Below are 20,287 nucleotides of genomic sequence, written 5' to 3'. Positions count from 1 at the left end.
TTATGATTATTTTTTTTCGAACTACTTCGAAAAATAAACTAATTTTTCTCGATCGACGGGCAGGGAAACACGCCGTTCTATGATTTAGATTTCTTTTATTTCCGAAGCTTTGTATGCACATATAACGATCAACGGTGTAACAATACTATCTCTGCTGATCGCAATCAAGAAATTCTTTTTTTTTCTCTAATTCTCTTTCTCTCTTTCGTACGTGCACTCGTCCACATTTTTTCTCTTTCTCTCTCTCTCTTTCTCTCCTTTGGTAAAATCAAACATCCATTCCCTCAATTCCTTTATTATATATTTCCTAATTTCTTGCGCATTATGCAAAGTGAATAATCGGTATCTCCACCATGGAAATACATTTCGTTACACACGTAATTTTGTAATCGAGCAACGAGTCTCGCTCTATGAAAATCGTCATGGAGACCGCTCGCTCGAACATAAGATCGAGAAGAACGCTCGTATAATACTGTTTTGGTTTCGCCTTCGAATGAAACACATCGCATTATGTTATTGAATATTTCTACCAACGTCGTTCCTCGACGTGGAAATAAGAGACGATTCTTAACGAATTTTATTATTACTTTTTAGTCTCTTTTTTTATTTTTTATTTTTTTTTTTCTTTTAAACGCGACATTGACTTAGAAATTATCTCCTTTTTTTTCCCCGAATTTTCGTAGAATTCTTTTTTTCTCGTAGAATTAGAGATGAAGCGTAAAGAAGATTAATAAAGTTCCTCTTGGAAGATAGAAATCGTTCTTTAAGAGCGAAAACCTTAAGAGTTTTAATCTAAGAATCTTTTCTGAAGGTCGTTGGGTCTCGTATACACTGACGAGCAGTAATTAATACTGGTGATTATTTAATAGATATTATAATTAATACTCTCTGCAAATGGCGATGACACACTTGTTTTTCCAAAGGTAAAAAAGGTTAAATATCACCTATAATACAAGTTACAGATTATATGTGCTTCGTCAAAAGAATATTTATGGAATATATTACGTCCTTTAAACTATGAGCTCTTCACTCGTCAGTCTACACGTATCCTTACGATTCTAAGCGTTCTCGCTTGAAGACACTATTAAAAAGTATCCTAGTGCACCTTTCAAACTCTCGAGAACGAACGATGAAATTATATGCGTGCAATCGACGAATCGCTCGATACAGTGTGACCTATAAAAAATCTATATCTTTCTCGAGCATGCAGTAAAGCATCGATTCGATGACGATTACGAAGGAAGCTGCTAAGAGAACGTCGAAAACGAACCATCTTTTTTTTTCCTTTTTCTTTTTTTACGATGTACAAATTCTTCCAGGCAGGAAGAGGCTTTAGCCTGAATTATTTATATTACATATATAAGTGTCGTTTACATTACAAACACGCTAAATACCTGAGAGAAACGTGATCACGAGCATGTGTCGACCGATTATCGTTGACATTACTTCCATTACTTTTATAAAGATATAGAATGCCAAACGTTTTCGTTGCTGGCCGACTATGTAATTCGCTACGTTCTCACGATAGAAATATTTATATATATATATATATATATATCGAAAATTTCGATGATATTCTTATGCGATAAGAGCGGTGCAATCGGTAAAAAAGTAAACGCTCAAAGGGACATCGATTATGGAATTTGTTTCTCGTCGTACGAGTTTATGGAAAATCTTAACATCGATCTACTGCACGAAAAATCTAGAAATCTGACTCGTCGATGAGATGAATTTCATCGAACAATGTTTGTTTTTCTTTTTTTGTATCGTCGACAAATTGTACAATTTATTTCATATTCAGATTGTGTAATATAGATCAGATAAATAAATGAGATAATGCTTTATTATTCTGTGTGACGCATATACCATTAATTATCGAATCGAAAAAGATAATACGGTGATGCAAGAATGCTCCATTTATCCAAATTATATTTATTCGAAATGAACGAGAAATGATAGTAAAAAGAAATTGGTGAACTTTTATCATATGAAATCCTACGTATCCAATATAGCCTATTGACTCTCGATAGATTCAGATAAATAACGCATTCTAACGTATCTACTATGTTTCTTATTTTCCAGTCGATATAATCTACCGAGTATGTCGAAACTGAAGTTATGAAGTTATATCAGCGTTATATTGAATACCTTTCTTCCGTTCTGTCCATTTGTATATTTATTTAATTGATGAATAAAAAAATATTATTAATATTAAATATCGCGGGAGAATACACACATTTCGTGTCATCGGTAACGCCCCTATAATCGCGAACGTGGCGCCTATGTCCTACTAACGAATGCAGATCGTATTGTACAAAGTCAGTCGCTGCTCGGGAATGGTAAAAGACGGTGTCACCGATGATTTATGTTACCGCATTATATGTATATGCTTACGAAGCTATTCTTTAAAAATGTAAATCTTTCATTCTCCCCTTATTCTCATAATCTTAATCACAAGAGGAGGAAGCGGCGAGGAACGTGTGTACTGTCCAATTTCAAAAGGCGATACATTATTTTAAGTATACTTTCTAATTTTACGTTCTAACGGATTCTTTCTTTTTCTCTTTCTTTCTTTTCACAGAAGGAAAAACTGCATACCGAAGAATAATTACTTTCAAAATAACCCATCAAACGTACAAGGTTACCGTGTGGAAAAAAAACCGACATAACCTCTAAAGTATACTCTTTATAATAAAAATTGCTTCCAGGCATGTCACATGACGAATTATGGGATCAAAGCAAGTTTCAACGAATTATAAGAAATATATTTTACACGGAATGAAAATTCGAAATAATTTCAAATAATTTTAATCCCACAAGTCACGAAACATGCGTTGAAGCAAATCTTATTGTATAGACGTTACACTGTAAAGGTATTTCAGGTTATGAATTCATTTTAAAATAAATTCTCGAGAGTTTGCTATCGAGAATACTTTTTACAAGTAAGAAAACTGCATTGACAATGCCTTAAAATAACTTTCACAGTATCCATTTGTTTTTTGTGAGTTTTTTTTACTTTCAAATGAATTCAAACCTTAACAAAATATCACTTCATATTCTTTCAATAGTTGTTTCAACGCTGTGAACGTTTTACTTAACGAAATCACGTGCTCGAACAAATGTATTTCGGTTCCTCTTCTGGGTCAGTTGTCTTTATTTCCTATTCTAAATACGCTTAACCGCATGTCATGATAAAGCAACATACCATTTATGTCTCTCGCTGAACTCTCGATCAAATGGCGAATTACGGTTAATGAACGTATGAATCAAAGCGAATTGTGCGCGGTTACGGAATCGCGATTACATTTAAGGTCAGCTCTTACGTTGGGAGTAGTTTTCAATCAGTCAGCTTAATTCCACGCTTGGAATTCGATTTTCACACATGCCAGGGAAACTCGGTGCGATTCGAGATCGAAGTGGGTTTTTATGTATTTATGTATATATTTATATATGTATATATGTATGTTCGAGCACGTACGTTTATTAATATACTTTGTTGGAAGATGCTACGCCATAAATTTTGTAAAGCAGATTCTGACGTGTTGCAATACGAAAAGCATAAGACTGAATGTGAATAATAAAATATGTATATTAATGTAATATACAATAAATGTTTGTGTAAAATTAAAACGTAATAATGTTCGATGATCATCCCCCTTTAATCGCTCTACGATTTTTGTATATTTTTCTTTTTCTTTCTAATTAATGATATGTAACAAATACAAACAAGGAGCATGAATTTTAGACCAACGTTCCTGTGCCTCTCACATCGTCTAACCTCTCCATGACAGTACGAGAATGTACGAATAATAAAATTAATGAAAAGATCCCAGATAGCATTTGATGCTTTAAAGATGTTCACATAATTTCAAGGATATTAGTATAAAATTCAATTTGAAAATATCTTATAAATATAATTATTCTTATACTAATATATATAATTGAAAAAAAATTTGCTTTACAATTTCTTCTTTAAAACGTTTTTCCAAAAAAACATCGTCTGTCTGGGATACAAGCGCAAGTAGAAATGGCTGGAGGGTGAGACGGACTGAATGAACAAAATCAAGTGTACAAATAAATATAAAACGTATATTTAAATTAAATGCCACAAAGTATCTTGTTGTATGTTCTTGCGTCATGAACGAAGTCAGAGCTGTACTAGATTTTTTTTCCGCCTCATTTGCTTCTTCTCTTCATATTCTTTTCCTCCACGTGAAATTACAGTGCTCTGAGACGACGAACGAACGTATTATCTATACACACGCGCCATTTTATACGCGGAACAACGGAGAAAAAAAAAAAAAAAGCAGAATCGTACTTTCTGTCGCTTCGAACGCGTACCGCGAACGATTCGGAACCGGAAGCAAACAGTTCATGCGAATCGACTCCACAATTCTTTCTCTCTCTCTTTCATTCTTTCTCTCTCACTCTCTTCCTTTTTGTTTCTTTATCTCTCTCTCTCTTTCTCTATTAAACTCTAAAAATAAAAGAGGAAACTTCGCAACGGTATGCAAAACCAACGGAAAAAATTTTTTTTTCTTTTCCTTTTTCTCTTTTTCCTCTTTAAAACGGTCGATTCTTTAACACACCGCAAACGTACAATTCTTTTCTTCCTCGTTTTAAGCGTACTCAGTCTTATGCGAGCCACGAAATGTCTGGTGCACCACAGTTTCACGCGGGTTCGTTAAATCGTAGCGAATCTGACGAGCAAAACGAAAATGCTAGACGCGTGATCCGGACTGACGGGTTTTATTTAACGAAAAAAAAAGGAAAGAGCAAGAAAAAAGAATACAAATTAAATTAGTCGAAACGATCGATCGAACGTAGGAAGGTCGTGTTTCTATATCATCTAAGGAAAAAGCAATAACAAAATGTATAAGCGATGAAGAGAATGCTCAAATTGAAAATTGAAATTGAAAAACGAATATTATTTAACGAGTGATTTTCTCCCGTGATTTTTTCTTTTTCTTTTTTTCTTTTTTTTTTTTTTTTTGGATACGTAAGCGTAAACGAGAAGTTAGATAATATGCAGGGAATAGCATCGATAGAAAATCTATCGCGCTTCGTATCCATATCGTGTTTAAACTCGCCGGAATCGAGTTGCGGATAATTCATACGAGACAAGTGTTCCTCTTGAATGTGTCTCTTAACATTTATATCATGATAAATAATGAAATTAGTATTATTGCTGTGCATTCGCTTAATCGTGGACTATGTATTATTGCTTTGCGAGATTTTTCCATTTTCTTTCTTTTTTTTTTTTTTTTAAATCTTCCCTTCTGAACGATCACGAACCACACTTTCGAACGATCGTGATCATTTCTTCATTTTCTTCGCAAAAAAAAAACGATAAGAAATCTTATCGATTGTCTACGATGGATAGCGATTTTTTTTTCTTTCTGTTTCTTTCCTCTATTTGTTTGTTGTTTTTTTTTGTTCGACGTATAGCGTTTAAGGGTTGTTGATTATTGTTTTTTTTCTTCTTTTTCTTTTTTTGTATGTCTGTCGTTTTAATCGATATATTTACAACCTCGGACCGCTCGAAACTTACTCGAAGCTCGCGCGCGAAATAACATCGATCGATGAACACTAACGTGTGGTACGTAGTAGATACTATAGTTGGTAGTAGTAATAGTCTAAAAAAGATCATACACATATTTCGCGCATGCACGCAGCATTTCGTGCGCTACAAGCATGCACAGGGCACTTGTTATGTACAGGAGATATTCACACGCTATACGTACACGTGTATCGTTAAATATACGGCCTACGTAAGATTTTTCTCGAATATACAGCGTTTAAGGTACACTCGGAAACGAGCGATTAACAGCATTCGACGCCTGTAAATTTTTTACTACGATTTTTTCTCTCTTCAACTCTTTCTCTCTCTCTCTCTCTCTCTCTCTCGCTCGCTCGCTCGCTCTCTTTCTCTCTTTTCTCAATAGAATTATTTTTATATACATATAGATTTATATATGTATATATATAATATATACTTATATAGATTTTTTTTTCGATACCATAGGTACATGTAATTGCTTACGCGATTTATGTACAAATTATCACGGTTTCAGGTAGCCGAGAAGATCAGTAATTAATAAACGAAAACGAGATCCGGCCATCAACGGCCCGTCAACGAATCTCATATTTTTTCCATTCGCGCGATAATTTATTCGAGTAATAATTTATTGCTACTAGTGCTTTTTTTTTTTTCTAATTTTCTATTCGTCTCCTCAATTTTCGATAACATTCAATGTTCAATCGATGAATCTCGCTCGAGAATTATTATTTATTTGCAAGAAACACGCTGCTACTCGCTACTATGGTCGCTAACGAATCCTTTTAAGGCGAAATTTATGGCTATAATCGTAAGGCGATGCAAGTCGTTTATACGGTCGATGAAGAAATCGTGGTGTAGCTTGCAAACGAGCGAGCACCATCGATCGATCGTCGTCCAAGTTCGATTTATATCGAACAGAACAATACCGGGCCGATATGACTGTTCTCGTCTTCGAAGAATAGCGGTAATAATAACATCGCTGGCATTATTAATTTATACTGCGCGGTAACGAAAAAAAATCAACGTCCCTTCGTCGGCTCGACATGACGTGCATCCACGTCTTTTCTCCTCTATCCCTTAGACTAATTTCTCTCTCCATACTCATTTTCTATTTTTCTCTATCTACTGATAATTATTATTATTATTATATCCTCTCTCTTCCCTTTCTTTCATTCTTTCTTTTTTTCTTTTTTTTTTTTTCCATTTTTCTTGCTACGTTCATCGATAAAACGAAATGTTACAATTTTTTATCGAATTAACGACGCCAACACACGGAAAAGCGGAAACTCGAAACGAAACGGTACCTCTTTCAAACTCGCTTAAAAACAACAGTGCACGGAGCGAATTTAATTTTCCTAAGCGGCAAACAATTGTAATCGAACTAAGCGCAAATTTATAACGTTCCTTCTTCCCAATTTTTTTCCTTTTTCGAAGATCGACGGTGATCGAACAATCATTCGTTCCTATTTACTTCACCCTCTTCTGTCTCCATTTCATCATTTGGCCGCCTATCTCGCTTCTTCTCTCTTTCACTAACGCGTACGCACGATTTAGAATAACTTTGACTAATCAGTTAAATATCACAATCTATGATAAGAAGTTCATAAATATATGTATATATATATATATATATATGTATGTATATATATATATACATAGATATATGCCACCAGTCACGCCATGCTGGAAAAACCGACACAGCGTCGCAAATTAGAACCGACACAGTTTTACAAAAATAAATTGTCTCGGATGTGTTAATGTGTGATGGTGGTGTGAAAGTTATCTACTATATACTCGGGACAATGTGTACGGCTTGCTATACTCGTCTGTCAAAAAATTCATCGAATTTCCTTCTAAATTTCTCACCAACTTACACTAGAAGAAGAAGAAGAAGAAGAAGAAGAAGAAGAAGAAGAAGAAGAAGAAGAAGAAGAAAAAGAAGAAGAAGAAGAAGAAGAAGAAGCTAATTTTACCTAAACGAAATTCTCGCTATAAGTGTGTTGCTGTCATTGCTTCGAACAAAGCGATACTTCTTCACTAATAATAATAGAACATACCAATTAGAATTTTCAATAATTTTCCATTCCAAAAGAAACGAGAAATAATTGCATTAAACGAGTCGTTGTAAACGCGTTCTATGTACACGTACACAAGTATGTACGTAAACAAGATCGTCGTAGAAAAACACAAAAGCGAAGGGAAATTAGAAGAAGAAAACGAAGAAAAAGAAATAGAACGGAAAAGAAGAAAACGGAGAAGAAACAACGGTACGTGATGAGGTTGTAGGTGTATGTGTATATGTATATACGTAAAAAGAGATCGTGATAAAAAAAATATATATATGTATATATGTATACTATGATCTATGTATGTACATGATGAGACCCTCTGTACGCGGACCGAATTTAATTGGAAAATAAGTTGAAGTTTCTACGCGCACGACAATTCGATGATCGGCCATTCATGGCTAACTACATTTACATATCTTATTAAACGTATTTACAGGAGGACAATGTCGTAAATCTGATTATTCTCTGGTAGACTGGTATTTACAAAAAAAAATTCCTGGCTGGTGTTTTTCACGTATCGCAGAAAAAATGCGTGTCACTCAGCGGTCTGTGTCTTCGAAAAGAAAGAAACCAACGAACACTATTTACTCGTTATTTAGCTATTCTTTCTACTTAAAACGTCGTTAAACGTCCTGTATAACGAAAAGGAAAAAAAAAAAAAAAAAAAAAAAAGTAATCTTTTCTTTCTTTTTTGTTGGCTGGTCACGTGATCCTTTATCCTTTGCACAAACACGCATACACACGGGTTGACTAAAATTTCGATGTCGTTTCATTCCACTTGTTATCATCGTCGCTTCTCTCTTCTCGCTCAAAAAACCTCTACGGGTAAAGCATGAATTTTGACTCGTTCCTTTTTTCCTTTTCTTTCTTCTTTCTTTTTTTTTTTTTTATATCTCGTTTTGCTCTCTTTCTTTTTTTTTTCTTTCTCTGATTTCCTCCCCCTTTGCTCTCCATTTATCTTTCTTTCAAACGAGTCGCGCCACGACGAAATACAGCGATCAGAGTTCGAATCTCCTCTATCCCCTCCGATCCTGCATCGAGAGAGATTTGCAACGATTTTCGGTAAAAAAATTGGACAAAGAAATAGTATGTATATATCAGTCGATGTTCTAGTACCTATCTACTGCCAATATAATATGTTTGAAAAAGGGGCTAGCGTCGGTATTGTTGCACAATACGATGATCCCGATTCGCTTTTCCGTGAAAAATATATATAACATCGGAACAGAAGCATCGTTACGAGATTAAAAAATGCTATTTTATTTTTTCATCGTAGCCTCTTGAGCGAACAGTTCAAGGGGAATAACGATAATATATTCCGGGAATGTTTCGCAACGATAATCGTGAATTCGATGAACCCCGTTCGCGTATTTTTATTATATCGATTTCTCGCGTTGATCTATTTTTGTAAACAGTTTTGTAAACAAGCAAGTAATCGAAAGAAAGATAAGAAATTAAAAAAATCTGGAACGTGCTTCTGTTTCTGTTTTCTGCGAAACCCCACTTCCCCCCTCCCCCCCCCCCCCAAGTTTTACGCGTATATCCTCTAAAGTGAGCGATCCAATAATGCGATTAACGTGCCTACGAACATGTCTGACGATGGTTGTGATTCTTTCTAAGAAAACGATCATCGGCTGGCAGAATAGAGACGACACGCGGTACAAAAAGAAAGGATCATTGTTGTTGTTATCGCATTCCTGCTCGAGATTATCCGTTCCGGTAGACAGAATAAGCATGCAAAACATCGTACTCATCTTGTTTTTCCACGAAATTGCGAAATTGCTCGCGTACACGTGATTCCCACCGTGCGCATGCTCATCACATCGAGGCTTCACACCGAGCATCAAGACTTTGTCCCATTCTCGACAGGCTTCAGACCTTTAGACCATCAACGACGGCGGCGAGGACGACCATGAAAAAAAGGATCTCGAAAAAAATAGGAGGTAGACAAACGCCCATGGCGTACGGTCCTCAGCCTGGAGTGGGTGGGGTCTTATGTCAGTGAATATTAAAGTTATACTGCTTACGGGTGGACGAAATACGAAGCCATCGGCTAACGGCCAATGGCTCCGGGTGACAGTTCGACCAAGATATGTCCCCGAAATGAGGATAGGGAGAGGAGGTTGTCGTAGCCTCGACCTGTATCGCAGTGGACAAGTCCTGTTGATGGTACTCGTGTTTGATCCTCTTCGACTGTCGTTGCGTAACGGGACTCGCACGAGTCGCGTGATTCAGTCTCTTCCCGTTGATCTGTGTCGCGTGTTGCTGTTCCAATTGTTCCAGTTGCTCGAGTTGATCCATCGATTCGAACAGCAAACCGGGCATAGACGATATAGGAGAATGGGCGATATTGTTCGAGCGTGGCAGCTCGACCAGCAACTTCGATTTATCCTTGTAAACGGGGGAGTAGATGGTCATCGCCGCTTCCTGGTCGATGTCCATCGGTGTCTCAGCCTCGAGGACCGTCGTGACCAACGACGGTTGCGTACACGTGGCTGGCAGTGTTGCTGGCACAGGTATAGCCGGGGATGCTGTGCCCGGTATCAGGGTGGCGACCGACGACGATTCCTCGTTATTAGCCGGCAACGGTGATAGAGATGGCAACACCACGGATATCGGCGCCATCATCGAGCTCGATTGCGACGAACCGGTCGAGTTGACCAGCGTCGACTCCAGGCTCCTCAGCTCCTCGTTGGCGAAGTCCTCTTCGAGCTTGGTCTAAAAAAGAGAAGCGTTGGCGACTCGCAATAAGAATCGTAGGGCCCATACGAGATGTGTTGGCGTTTAAGTGCCCAAAAGAAACCATGCCTTACAGGTTTAGTGGAGCCATGCGGGGCCAGACACCGATAAAGCAAATCAACAGCCTGCAATAACAAAAACAGAAAACAGGTATCAACCGACACCCTACTTGCGGACTACTGGTCGCAGCTGACTCGTCTGGGTCATCGATCGATCCATGTTTGTCAGCTACATACACTACTTTCTTTTTCTTCCGTTTCTTTTCTCTCTTTTTTTCTAAACCTTTTTTCTTTTCTTTTCTTTTCTTTTTTTTCTTTCTTAGCCTCGCTACGTTCCGTCTAGTGCGTCTTAAGAGATCTACGAAAGCGAATGATTTTCGGGTATCGATCGATACCTGACGCCTAACACCTTCTCGAAAACTTGGAAGGAACGAGTGAATTTTAATCGACGGGAAACCAGATTGTTATATCACCTACGAATCGAATCTAGTTTCTATTAAAAGTACTTGCAAGCGATCGATATAACGCACGACCAGCATTTATTTTTTTTTTTTTTAATTAAGATCGACATGATCTGTAGTCATGACAACCCTACAAGGATTCGTACATTTCTTAAAGACGCTGCGGAATTTTATTCCCAATGAAATATTTAAGAGAAGAATGTTCAAAATTTATTGAATTGCGAATCTTTATAGACTTTTCTTTCGAATTCGAAGCATTCGAAGCCGTTGAAAATTTGCAACTATTCTAAAAATTCGAAATTCTAGCTAATGTTCGCTCTAAAAAGATGTGCTAAATTTTTCGAGAATTAATATATTTCTTCCAAAAATGAAATATATAGAAAAAAAAAGTGTTTGAAATAAAGAAGTTCGAAAGTGAATTTGAATAGATAATAGAGAAAAAGATAAATTACTCCACTACTCGCTTGGTTTCACCATATTTTATCAAAGGATAACGAGAAATGAAAGTTTTATCGTATACATCAAATATCGGATCATGCATAAATATCTTATAAAATGAAATTAAATAAGGAATACGTTAATTTATAAATAAAAAAAAAACCGAATTTTAATTATAGAATTTTTAGTCATTGAAGCAAATTTCCTTCAAAGCTTTCAAAATTCTTGATAAACGATATACAATGTTCCTAACGATACATTCACGATCACACGACGATCACAGAGATATCTCAAACAGAAATATGAAAGGAAACAACAATCTCTGAACACCAATGAAAAATCAATTTTTCTTTCAACCCAACAAAACAACTTTCATTTCCAGTCAACCAAACCAAAGAATACAAAAATACTTTAAATTTTTCGTCCAATAATTATATACATCTTTCCCTCCCCCCAAAAAATCACCATTTACAAGATATGATCGACAAAATACAATAAATAGTGATACTAATTTATACATATATGTATAAAAAAAGAAAAACTAACAATAACAAAACAAGAGGACGTCGCAGCACGAAGGATCATCACACCGTACACTGTGTTACCAAGAATATGTATATACCACAGAAGAAAAATCGAAGAATAAAAAAAAAAAAAAAAAAAAAAAAAAACAAAGAGATACAATAATATCGATACGGTAACTCCTTACCTTTGGCAGTGGATACGTGTCTGGCAGCGATAAAACGGGTGGCGAGCTGGGTGCTTCCGTTTCGATGGTCAAGGCGGGAGTGGTGGGTGTTAAGGGATTCAAGCTCGAAGTCGCGGAAGATACGGTCACCGTACCGGTCACGGTCACTTTTGTCGGCCTGTTCGGGACATCTTTTGAGGCACGATGCTCCGCGAGGAGTTTATCAAAAGTTTTACTCCGACCGACGACCGTCCGGCGCAACGAGACCGTGTGCGCTTTGCACGTGAGCGACCTGGTGCAAGGTTTGCCGGTTTCCTCGTTCCACACTCCGCAATGCCTGTCTGGATCGTATTCCCGATCCTTGAGCAACGATCGGTCAGTTTTGAGTCTCTTCCGACGAGGTTGACCCGTCGCCGTACCCGGACTTTTCACTGGGCTCGAAGCGATCACCGATCCCGAGCCTGAGTTCGATGTCTGAACAGACGATGATAATGACTCAAGGGGTGATCGAGGCGACGAGGGGACCGATATTGACGTAGATGACAAGCTCGTTGAGATGGTAGGTTGTTCCGTGTTCCGTTTCACATTCGCGTGATTGATCTTATTGCTCCCGCTACTCGAGATCTGCGGCGATGACTGTGTCTTTTTCAATTTCGACACTTTGCAATAAGGTGTCTTCAAAGGAGTTTTTACAATTGGGGTAGAAGGAGGTGGAAAATTGACCGTGCCGGAAGGATGGCGACTTTCTGTGGCAAAATATAGACAATGTTTAATATAGAGTTGATAATAAGTACAAGATATACTTGACCCAGAAATGTGAGCTGTATGTATGTTATATTATATCTAATTATATCTAATTAAGAAAAATATAATATTTGAATATTATGTTGATGAAAAAGATAAGTAGTGATCTAAAAATCATTTGTATTCTTTATATTATTTACTTTATATTATATTATATTAAAATTGTTTCATTACTTAATAAATATAATAGATTTTACTTGGAAATATAACGAATAAAATGAATAGAATGATAATATAAATAACGTACCCATATGTTGAATGAGAGCTTGTGGTTTGACTATTGCATGGCAGGTTTCACACACTACCGTGTAAAAAGTATCTCTTTCGGGACAAAATCCATATAAATCAATATCTGAAACAAAAATTACTTTATTATAAAAAAGTGTAAGATTTTAATTCTTGAGGCTTATATCGAATCTAATAAATAAAATATTATAAAGTAGTACAGATTATAAAATATTATTTACCTTCTGCTGAGAGTCGTGTAACTGAGCTAGAGAGTTGAGCATCTGATTCTTCATCGCCTGAAACAAATCAAGTTTTTTTTATGGAATATATAATAAAGCAATCAGTATAGGCTACAAGGACATTTCAATAGCAAATCATTTAGTTATGTACGATTAATATATAATGAAGATAAATATTTCAAGAGAAAATATAAAATGATTATTCTTATGCTTAAGTATAAAGTTCAAGATCATTATATCATAATTATAATTACCATGTTAAGAAAGATTACAACAAATCAAAAAATATTGTTAGCTTCATGTCTATTGAATCTTGTCCTTAAAAGATTTTTTTTCATTCATTTCCATCAGTTTCTAAGCAGAAATGTGAAATAAAAAACACAAACTTCTGGGTAAACAACTTTTATTATGTATACATTTCATACATGCATAATTCTTTCAACAAAAAATCTTATAAGAGAGAAAGAGCATAAATATAAAAATACAAGTGTACAATGTATGGTTCGAACAAGATCTACCGAATAGCGCGATTCGATTGAGATCAATTTCGCGAAATTTTCGTGATCCATGCCAATATACTATATGCTCTAAAGCTAAAGTTTCGACGCTCCGTATTTCACAGTCAGTTTCGCTACAAATTACATAATTGTCAGTGGAAAGGGCCGTTAAAATACGCGTGATGTTGCGAGAAAATATCAACCATGAAGCGCACTGGACAATTGTTGACAACCGTTTTAAATAAATGCATGTGATGGGCCCTAATGATGCCCTGCGTCAAGTCGACGGACAAAGGAGCATCGAAGTTGAGGTTAGGTACACGAGCTAGACGCTCGTCGTTGTCGCAGTTTTAAAGCAGCGACAGCAAACGAACGAACATTTCGATGAGATTCAGCGCACTTACTCAACGGCTTGTCTCGTCCGATTCTTTCGATCCAGCTGGACCAGGGCTGGCCGTGAAAGAATGTTGGGCTGTCACTTCCCGACATTGCCAGTGGCGCTCGCGTTGTGAATGAAACACGATGCGATTTCTCGTGTATATAGCGAGGCGAAAGTGTTTTGGGGCCGGGCCGCGTGGACTGTCAGGTACGGCGGATTGCGTACAGTCTATCTTTTTCTTAACACGACAATTCTTCGAATACATTTGCTCGTAGAGTATACGTGTTCTTTAATATATAAAAAACAACCTATCGAACGAAAGTTTTGACTGGCATGTCTTTGTCGGGTAACATCTTTCACAGACCGATATTGTATCACTTCTCTCGCGTTTGTACACCCGAATACGAGTAGCACGCTTCGGCGTACAGCACGCACATAGGGTTATTACTGAGATCCAAGCGCTTGCATTGGACGGACTGACGTGACGTCATCGACGTATAGTCGGCTACTCGTGCGCAACTTACACGATCCAATCAGATGCTTGGATTTCTATCCTGTCCTGTCTCGTCGTGATATCTTATTGGCGATTGTGGTTTGCTCAGCAGGTGGATTAGAAATTTAAAGTTTTTCAAGTATTTTATCTAATTTAATTAATATCTTTTTATTGTTTATAAAAAAAACTGTAGTTCAAAAATAAAATTAAATACTCTTTTCTTTCTTTAAAAAAAAATTAAACGCTCTTTTTCTTTCTATAAAATAACGTTTCTTCGTTGATATAAATATTACGTGATAACGATTTGAAGTTTTCGTATTTTTATTTTAATGATCGTAATCATCGTATCATTCGATATTAAATTTTATATAGATAAAGTAACTATATCAGTGATCGATTAAATCTACGCAAAAAAGTTTTCAATTTGACTAGCAAAACAAGTTAATGGTAGCGTTTGTCGATTTGAATTAAATATAGAATAACAAAATTTCAAACTTTTTTTTATCCCGCAAAAAATGATCTCTGATTCGGTTCCGTTTGAACTAATTGAGCTCTATTTTTTGAATCACCACGATGTTCTTGAATCTGTCTCCAATTGATATACCAGAACGGTTGTTTTTCTCTTGGCCAAGTTTTAATCCGATTTACTAAGTCAACATTTCCCAAAGCATCCACTGGCAAATCTGGTGGAATCGTTGATGTCGAAGTTGTAATAACAGGAGCTGCTCCTAATGCTATTGAATCGCTACTGCTCGTATCAAGTCGACTTGCAATTGTTTCTTTATTAATATTATTAATTGCTTTCTGTTCTTCCAAATATTGTGGAAGAACGCCCGGATAGGATTTACTGTTTCCGGCAAAAGGTGGCCTTTGTGATTGTACAGAAATAAAAATGGTGTATAAAATTATTACGTATTTTATCTGTAACAACAAATTTAGAAAAAAGTCATTGAATATGTGATACATCATTACACAAATTTAATTGTATTTGCAATAAATGATACAACCTGTATTTGCAATGTTATAACCTAACATTTTACAAAAATAAGTCAACTTGTTCTTAATTATATTTTTTATTTTTATTCATCGAAAGAATAATATTAATTTATTTTTTAAGAAAAATATATGTATATTGGAAAATTAATGTAAAGATTTAAAAAATGATAAAATTTCATTTTATAAGATAAGAATGTTTTATAATAAATTTTACTTACCATATTGCACGTGGATGATGTGTCGTTTAAAATACAGAAATTTAATAAATTATACAGCTTGGAAATATTTATGACGTTTTTTAACGAACTATTATAACTATTTGATTTCACTGTTCGAAACTAATCTATTCAAAGCGATGCTGTCTGTTGTATATAAATCCGCAGACCGGATTCCCCACCATGGATGCAATCGAGTCATACATCGATGGGAAATCATTGTAACTTCCCGTATTCTAATCGCGTATGCACAATTTTTAAGATATGAAATTTTTTATGTCATACGGAAAAACTTTACTCAGCGTCATCACTAATGCCTTTCTCCTTTTGGCCGAATGAAACTTTCGTGAAATCTTCCTTGACACGCATATTTTAAACCAATGAATCAATTTAGCAAAAGCATTCTGATCCAAAAGCATTTTTTAACTTTAAAATTTTTTATCTAAATAAATTCGATAATTGAGAATTTAACATTTTTTTTTATTTTTCTCTAGAATATTTTTTCTTTAAATCTTATATAATTTTTTAAATACAAAATAAATATTTTATTCTCGTTAATTATAATATAATATAGCAGGAGAAATAATTATAGAATATTATGGAATTAGTCATAATAAATTTTGTTTATATATTTGATTTACACATGACGTAAAATTAGTGACCTTTTCTGAATAATTGCTATTATGTGTATGACAGTATGTTAATGTTTATCTTAATGTCATTCACTATTTTATTCATTTATATAATTTTACATTATCATTTTTATTCAATATTCGATACAAAGAAAATATAGAGACATTTCGAAAAATCTTATTGACAAGAAAAAATTAATACGTCGAATTAATTATAATATGATCTCTGATAAATAATATTTTTTTAAAATTTATTACATAAACATAGTTTACGATTTTCCTACGTTTAAAGCATAAAATATACTTTATTTTATAAAATGAAATTATATATATGTTGATAAATATTGTATTTATATATACATATACATACGTATTGTATTCTATTGAATAAAGAAATTATCTCGAAGAAACAATCTTTTCATTCGACAATATAAACAGAATGACAGAGAGAGAAACACATGTACGTATGTCAAAAGTTAAGAAAACTACATAGATATAAACATCGTATACGATTGGATACTTTGTTTATATTTCTAAATTTTCCAATTGATCAAAAACATTTCATTCAACATGTATCATTAATATTTAAGTATAATAAGATATTTGTCAAAATATCGTGGAAATTCCAAAATCATAAAATAATTCGTAACAAGTTAATTCTCATACTTCGCTTCTTCTTTGAGTTCGTAGAATTTCTTCAATTTTCTATTGATATATCATTGGCATGTATTGGTAAAGTGAAAAAATAGAGAAGGGATAATGATTTTTGTAGTCAGGGTCACACATCTTGTTGTTCTTGATAATTGGAATCCTCTGGCAGTGATGCGATTTTTTTTCCTCATCAGTCATCGGTTTGAGATATCAAAAATAATTGTTCAACAATGATGAATAATTTTCATTTTTGTTAAAATGATGAAACAAATTAATCATTTTTCTACGATCAAGATTATAATTAATAAAAAGAAATTTACGACGGAGTCATTACATACAATTACATTTCATTCGTAATACGATAAGAAATTTTTTAAATAGTAATATACAACTTACGTTATGGTTTTATTAATTTAAGTAGGATTTTCTGGATACTTTGACATTCATATTTATAATAATATTAACTTTAACGAATTCTTAATTGATATAAATATAAACCAAAAAGAGTGATTATTGTTAAATAAGTAAACAGGTTATGATCAAGTTTACATCTTGCGTCGTGAATCACTGTTGAATATATATTATTTTGTTTACAAATAGTTAGTTTATAAATTATTTATAAATTAATTAAAAAATAATAAATGTTTCTTTTTTGTAAGGAAAAAATACATACTTACATCAATTTTTTATTTTTATCATTCAAATGATGAAATAAGAATGATGTATTAAATATTTTTCGTTAAGCAATTCAATACTCAGATTGAAAATTATTATTATTTTATAATATTCCACATCTAGTATAATTATTTTTAAGAATACATGAAAACACGATTTAAAACAATTTAAAATAATTTTTCTAAATACTTATATACAATATAATAACTTTTTAAAATATTTAAAAATTATGTATGTATCAAGTTATTACAAATTAAATATAATGTATATAATATTTGTATTTTTTTTGTATTAAAAATAAACGTATATTGTAATTTTAAAAGAGAAATGATGAAAATATTCAATCGACATGTCTCCTCTATGATCACGCGTCAAGTCATAGATAAAGAGAGGAATTAATAGGACAAGGATAAATGTAGAATAAAAATTAGGAAATTAACGCCATCTCTAGAGTGCCGCAAATGAAACGCAAGGAGAAAAGAGAATAAATATTAAAAAAAGTATAAAGATAGAATAAAAATTAACTTTCAGTGCCATCTATTGAATGTGAATATATTGTTTTTAAGAAAATGTTTTTTTTTTACTCGAGAGATGGCACTAATCTATAATTCTTACTCTACTTTATCCGGTGTTTGAAGAGATGTTTTTAACACTCAAGAGATGGCACTAATGATCAATTCTAACCTTATCTCTATCCTTTTCCTATTTGCTGTGTTTCATTTGCGGCACTCTGGAGATGGCGCTGATTTCCTAATTTTTACACTATCTCTGTCTTTGTTCCACTATTTCCTCTCCTTGTCTATATGTTAGTTTCATTTATGCTCTAGAGATGGCGTTTATTCCCAAATTTTTAAGCTATTTGTCCTTTTTCAATTATTTGCTCTCCTTGTCTATGTATTTATTCTACAAAATTAATACGCTCAAAAGACAGTTTCGATATCTGATTAACTTTATCATATTCATTACCAATTACTCGTTGATTAAAAACTTTTAATAATTCTATTAATTTATTCTTTTGTATATTTATTTGTCTTTATTATTATTTTATTATATTTTATTTATTTTATAGATTTATAAGAAAAATACAATCTCAGCGCGTAAAATAAAAAATAATATTAATATCGTATCATAAAAAAATTTGGAAAATTTAATTCAGTTTGAGCAGTTAGAAAATAAATTAATTTTAAAAAGACTGTGACTGTGTGCTTAAAGAGCCTAAACGAACCGAGGAAATTGAATCACTTAAGTACGAACCAGTTTTCTTGATATTTACAAAAAAAGACCATCATTGTTTCGCCTATTATCGATTTAGTTGTCGACGTCATTTAATTTAGTATTGCAAACGAGATCATTGCTGCTGATCAACGCGATAATGACAAAATTACTCTCTTTGTTCTACGAGATAAATGTCACTTTCAAGGTCTTTACCAACGGTATCCTTCAATTTTTCTTCAACTTCAACATTTTCTTAATTTGTTTCCTAATCACTTTTACTTTCACTCGCCCTTCTTTTTCATTCGAAAATAATAAAAAAAGGAAAAAAAGGAAAAAAAAATAAAATTAATAATATACAATCGAAAGTTCAAGACAATATTTAACGAAAAAATAAAAAATTATTATCTCTACACCATTTCTTCCTTCCTCTCTCAAAAATTATTCAACATTATTTAAAACAATTTATAATCCAATTCCAAATAATCAAAATATCTCGAAATCTAAATTCACCAGATTATCCTACCCGATCTCGCGCACATCAATTGTCGCGTGTTCACGTGAAATCACTTAAACGAGAGACTCGACAAATAAACCGAATAAACTCGACGAATAATTCAGAGATATTCCAAACTTTAAGAAACTTTTTTGCAAACTTCAATTATTAATATATCCACCAATTACGTGAACTAACTATTTTCCTAATTTTACATTTTATACAATATTTTTAATTACGATAATTTCTACATTTTAACATCTACACTTTTATCGCGATACAATTTTATTTTCTGTCAAACTCGCGAAGCAATATTCGCCTGCACGTGGCACGATCAAGGCTACGACGAGTATCATAGTATTACATTTCAGTTTGAACGTGAAGGTAATTCGTTCGAAGAAAATTTGTTATTATCCGCATCGAATCGCGCTCTAAATCGAGGCGACGACTTATAAAAAAGCTTGTCACATCATCATCATCAAGGAGAAAAGGAACTCGTTTCGATCGGCACGAACTTCGTTCCAAACGTGCCGTTTCTCCTAGGTCAGTTAAGTCCCTCGATTGCCCTCTTATTAATACACTGGTTGGTATCGTCAATGATTCACGAAGGACGGGTCAAGCTAGTTGCAACGATGCGTTAGCACCGTTTAAACCTCTCCCCGATTCGATTCGCCGCCGATTATGCAAAATTTCTTCGAGGACCGCTTCCTGCGACCTAATTTCCACCCTCTCGTCCTTTCTCGATGCAAAAATCTGGAAAGGATTCATAGGTTAGACTCGATTTGTTCTTGGATAATTATTCTTTTTCTAGAGCCA

At 34.1% G+C, this 20,287-nt stretch overlaps 2 protein-coding genes and 1 long non-coding RNA gene across 4 annotated transcripts; all 3 read right to left on the bottom strand.

Moving 5' to 3' along the window:
- Positions 1 to 78: 78 nt before the first annotated feature.
- Positions 79 to 14,211, bottom strand: LOC100867270 (uncharacterized). Of its 2 annotated transcripts, XM_086915224.1 has the most exons (6): positions 14,127 to 14,211; positions 13,226 to 13,282; positions 13,006 to 13,110; positions 11,976 to 12,700; positions 10,443 to 10,493; positions 79 to 10,347 (listed from the first exon to the last, which is right to left on the bottom strand). In XM_086915224.1, exons 1-6 carry the CDS (start codon positions 14,209 to 14,211, stop codon positions 9,628 to 9,630), a joined length of 1,743 nt encoding a protein of 580 aa, XP_086771350.1. In that variant the 3' UTR covers positions 79 to 9,627. The 2 variants fall into 2 exon arrangements, with proteins under 2 accessions (XP_086771350.1, XP_086771351.1); XM_086915225.1 differs by lacking the exon at positions 10,443 to 10,493.
- On the bottom strand, positions 13,612 to 16,224 carry LOC100868116 (uncharacterized). The gene is made up of 2 exons (XM_086915226.1): positions 15,809 to 16,224; positions 13,612 to 15,515 (listed from the first exon to the last, which is right to left on the bottom strand). The coding sequence occupies exons 1-2, from the start codon at positions 15,809 to 15,811 to the stop codon at positions 15,096 to 15,098; spliced, it is 423 nt and encodes a 140-aa protein (XP_086771352.1). The 5' UTR covers positions 15,812 to 16,224; the 3' UTR covers positions 13,612 to 15,095.
- Positions 16,225 to 16,409: 185 nt separating this feature from the next.
- Positions 16,410 to 17,671, bottom strand: LOC147656449 (uncharacterized). Its single transcript, XR_015294450.1, has 2 exons — positions 17,485 to 17,671; positions 16,410 to 17,371 (listed from the first exon to the last, which is right to left on the bottom strand). It is a non-coding gene; the product is annotated as an uncharacterized LOC147656449 (long non-coding RNA).
- Positions 17,672 to 20,287: the final 2,616 nt, after the last annotated feature.

The sequence above is a fragment of the Apis florea genome, unplaced genomic scaffold, assembly GCF_048593485.1.
Source record: "Apis florea isolate Af1SG1 unplaced genomic scaffold, ASM4859348v1 contig_3772_pilon, whole genome shotgun sequence".
NCBI classification, from domain to species: domain Eukaryota; kingdom Metazoa; phylum Arthropoda; class Insecta; order Hymenoptera; family Apidae; genus Apis; species Apis florea.
The sequence above is the reverse complement of the archived record's forward strand: the minus strand, read 5'-3'. Positions and strand labels throughout refer to the sequence as shown.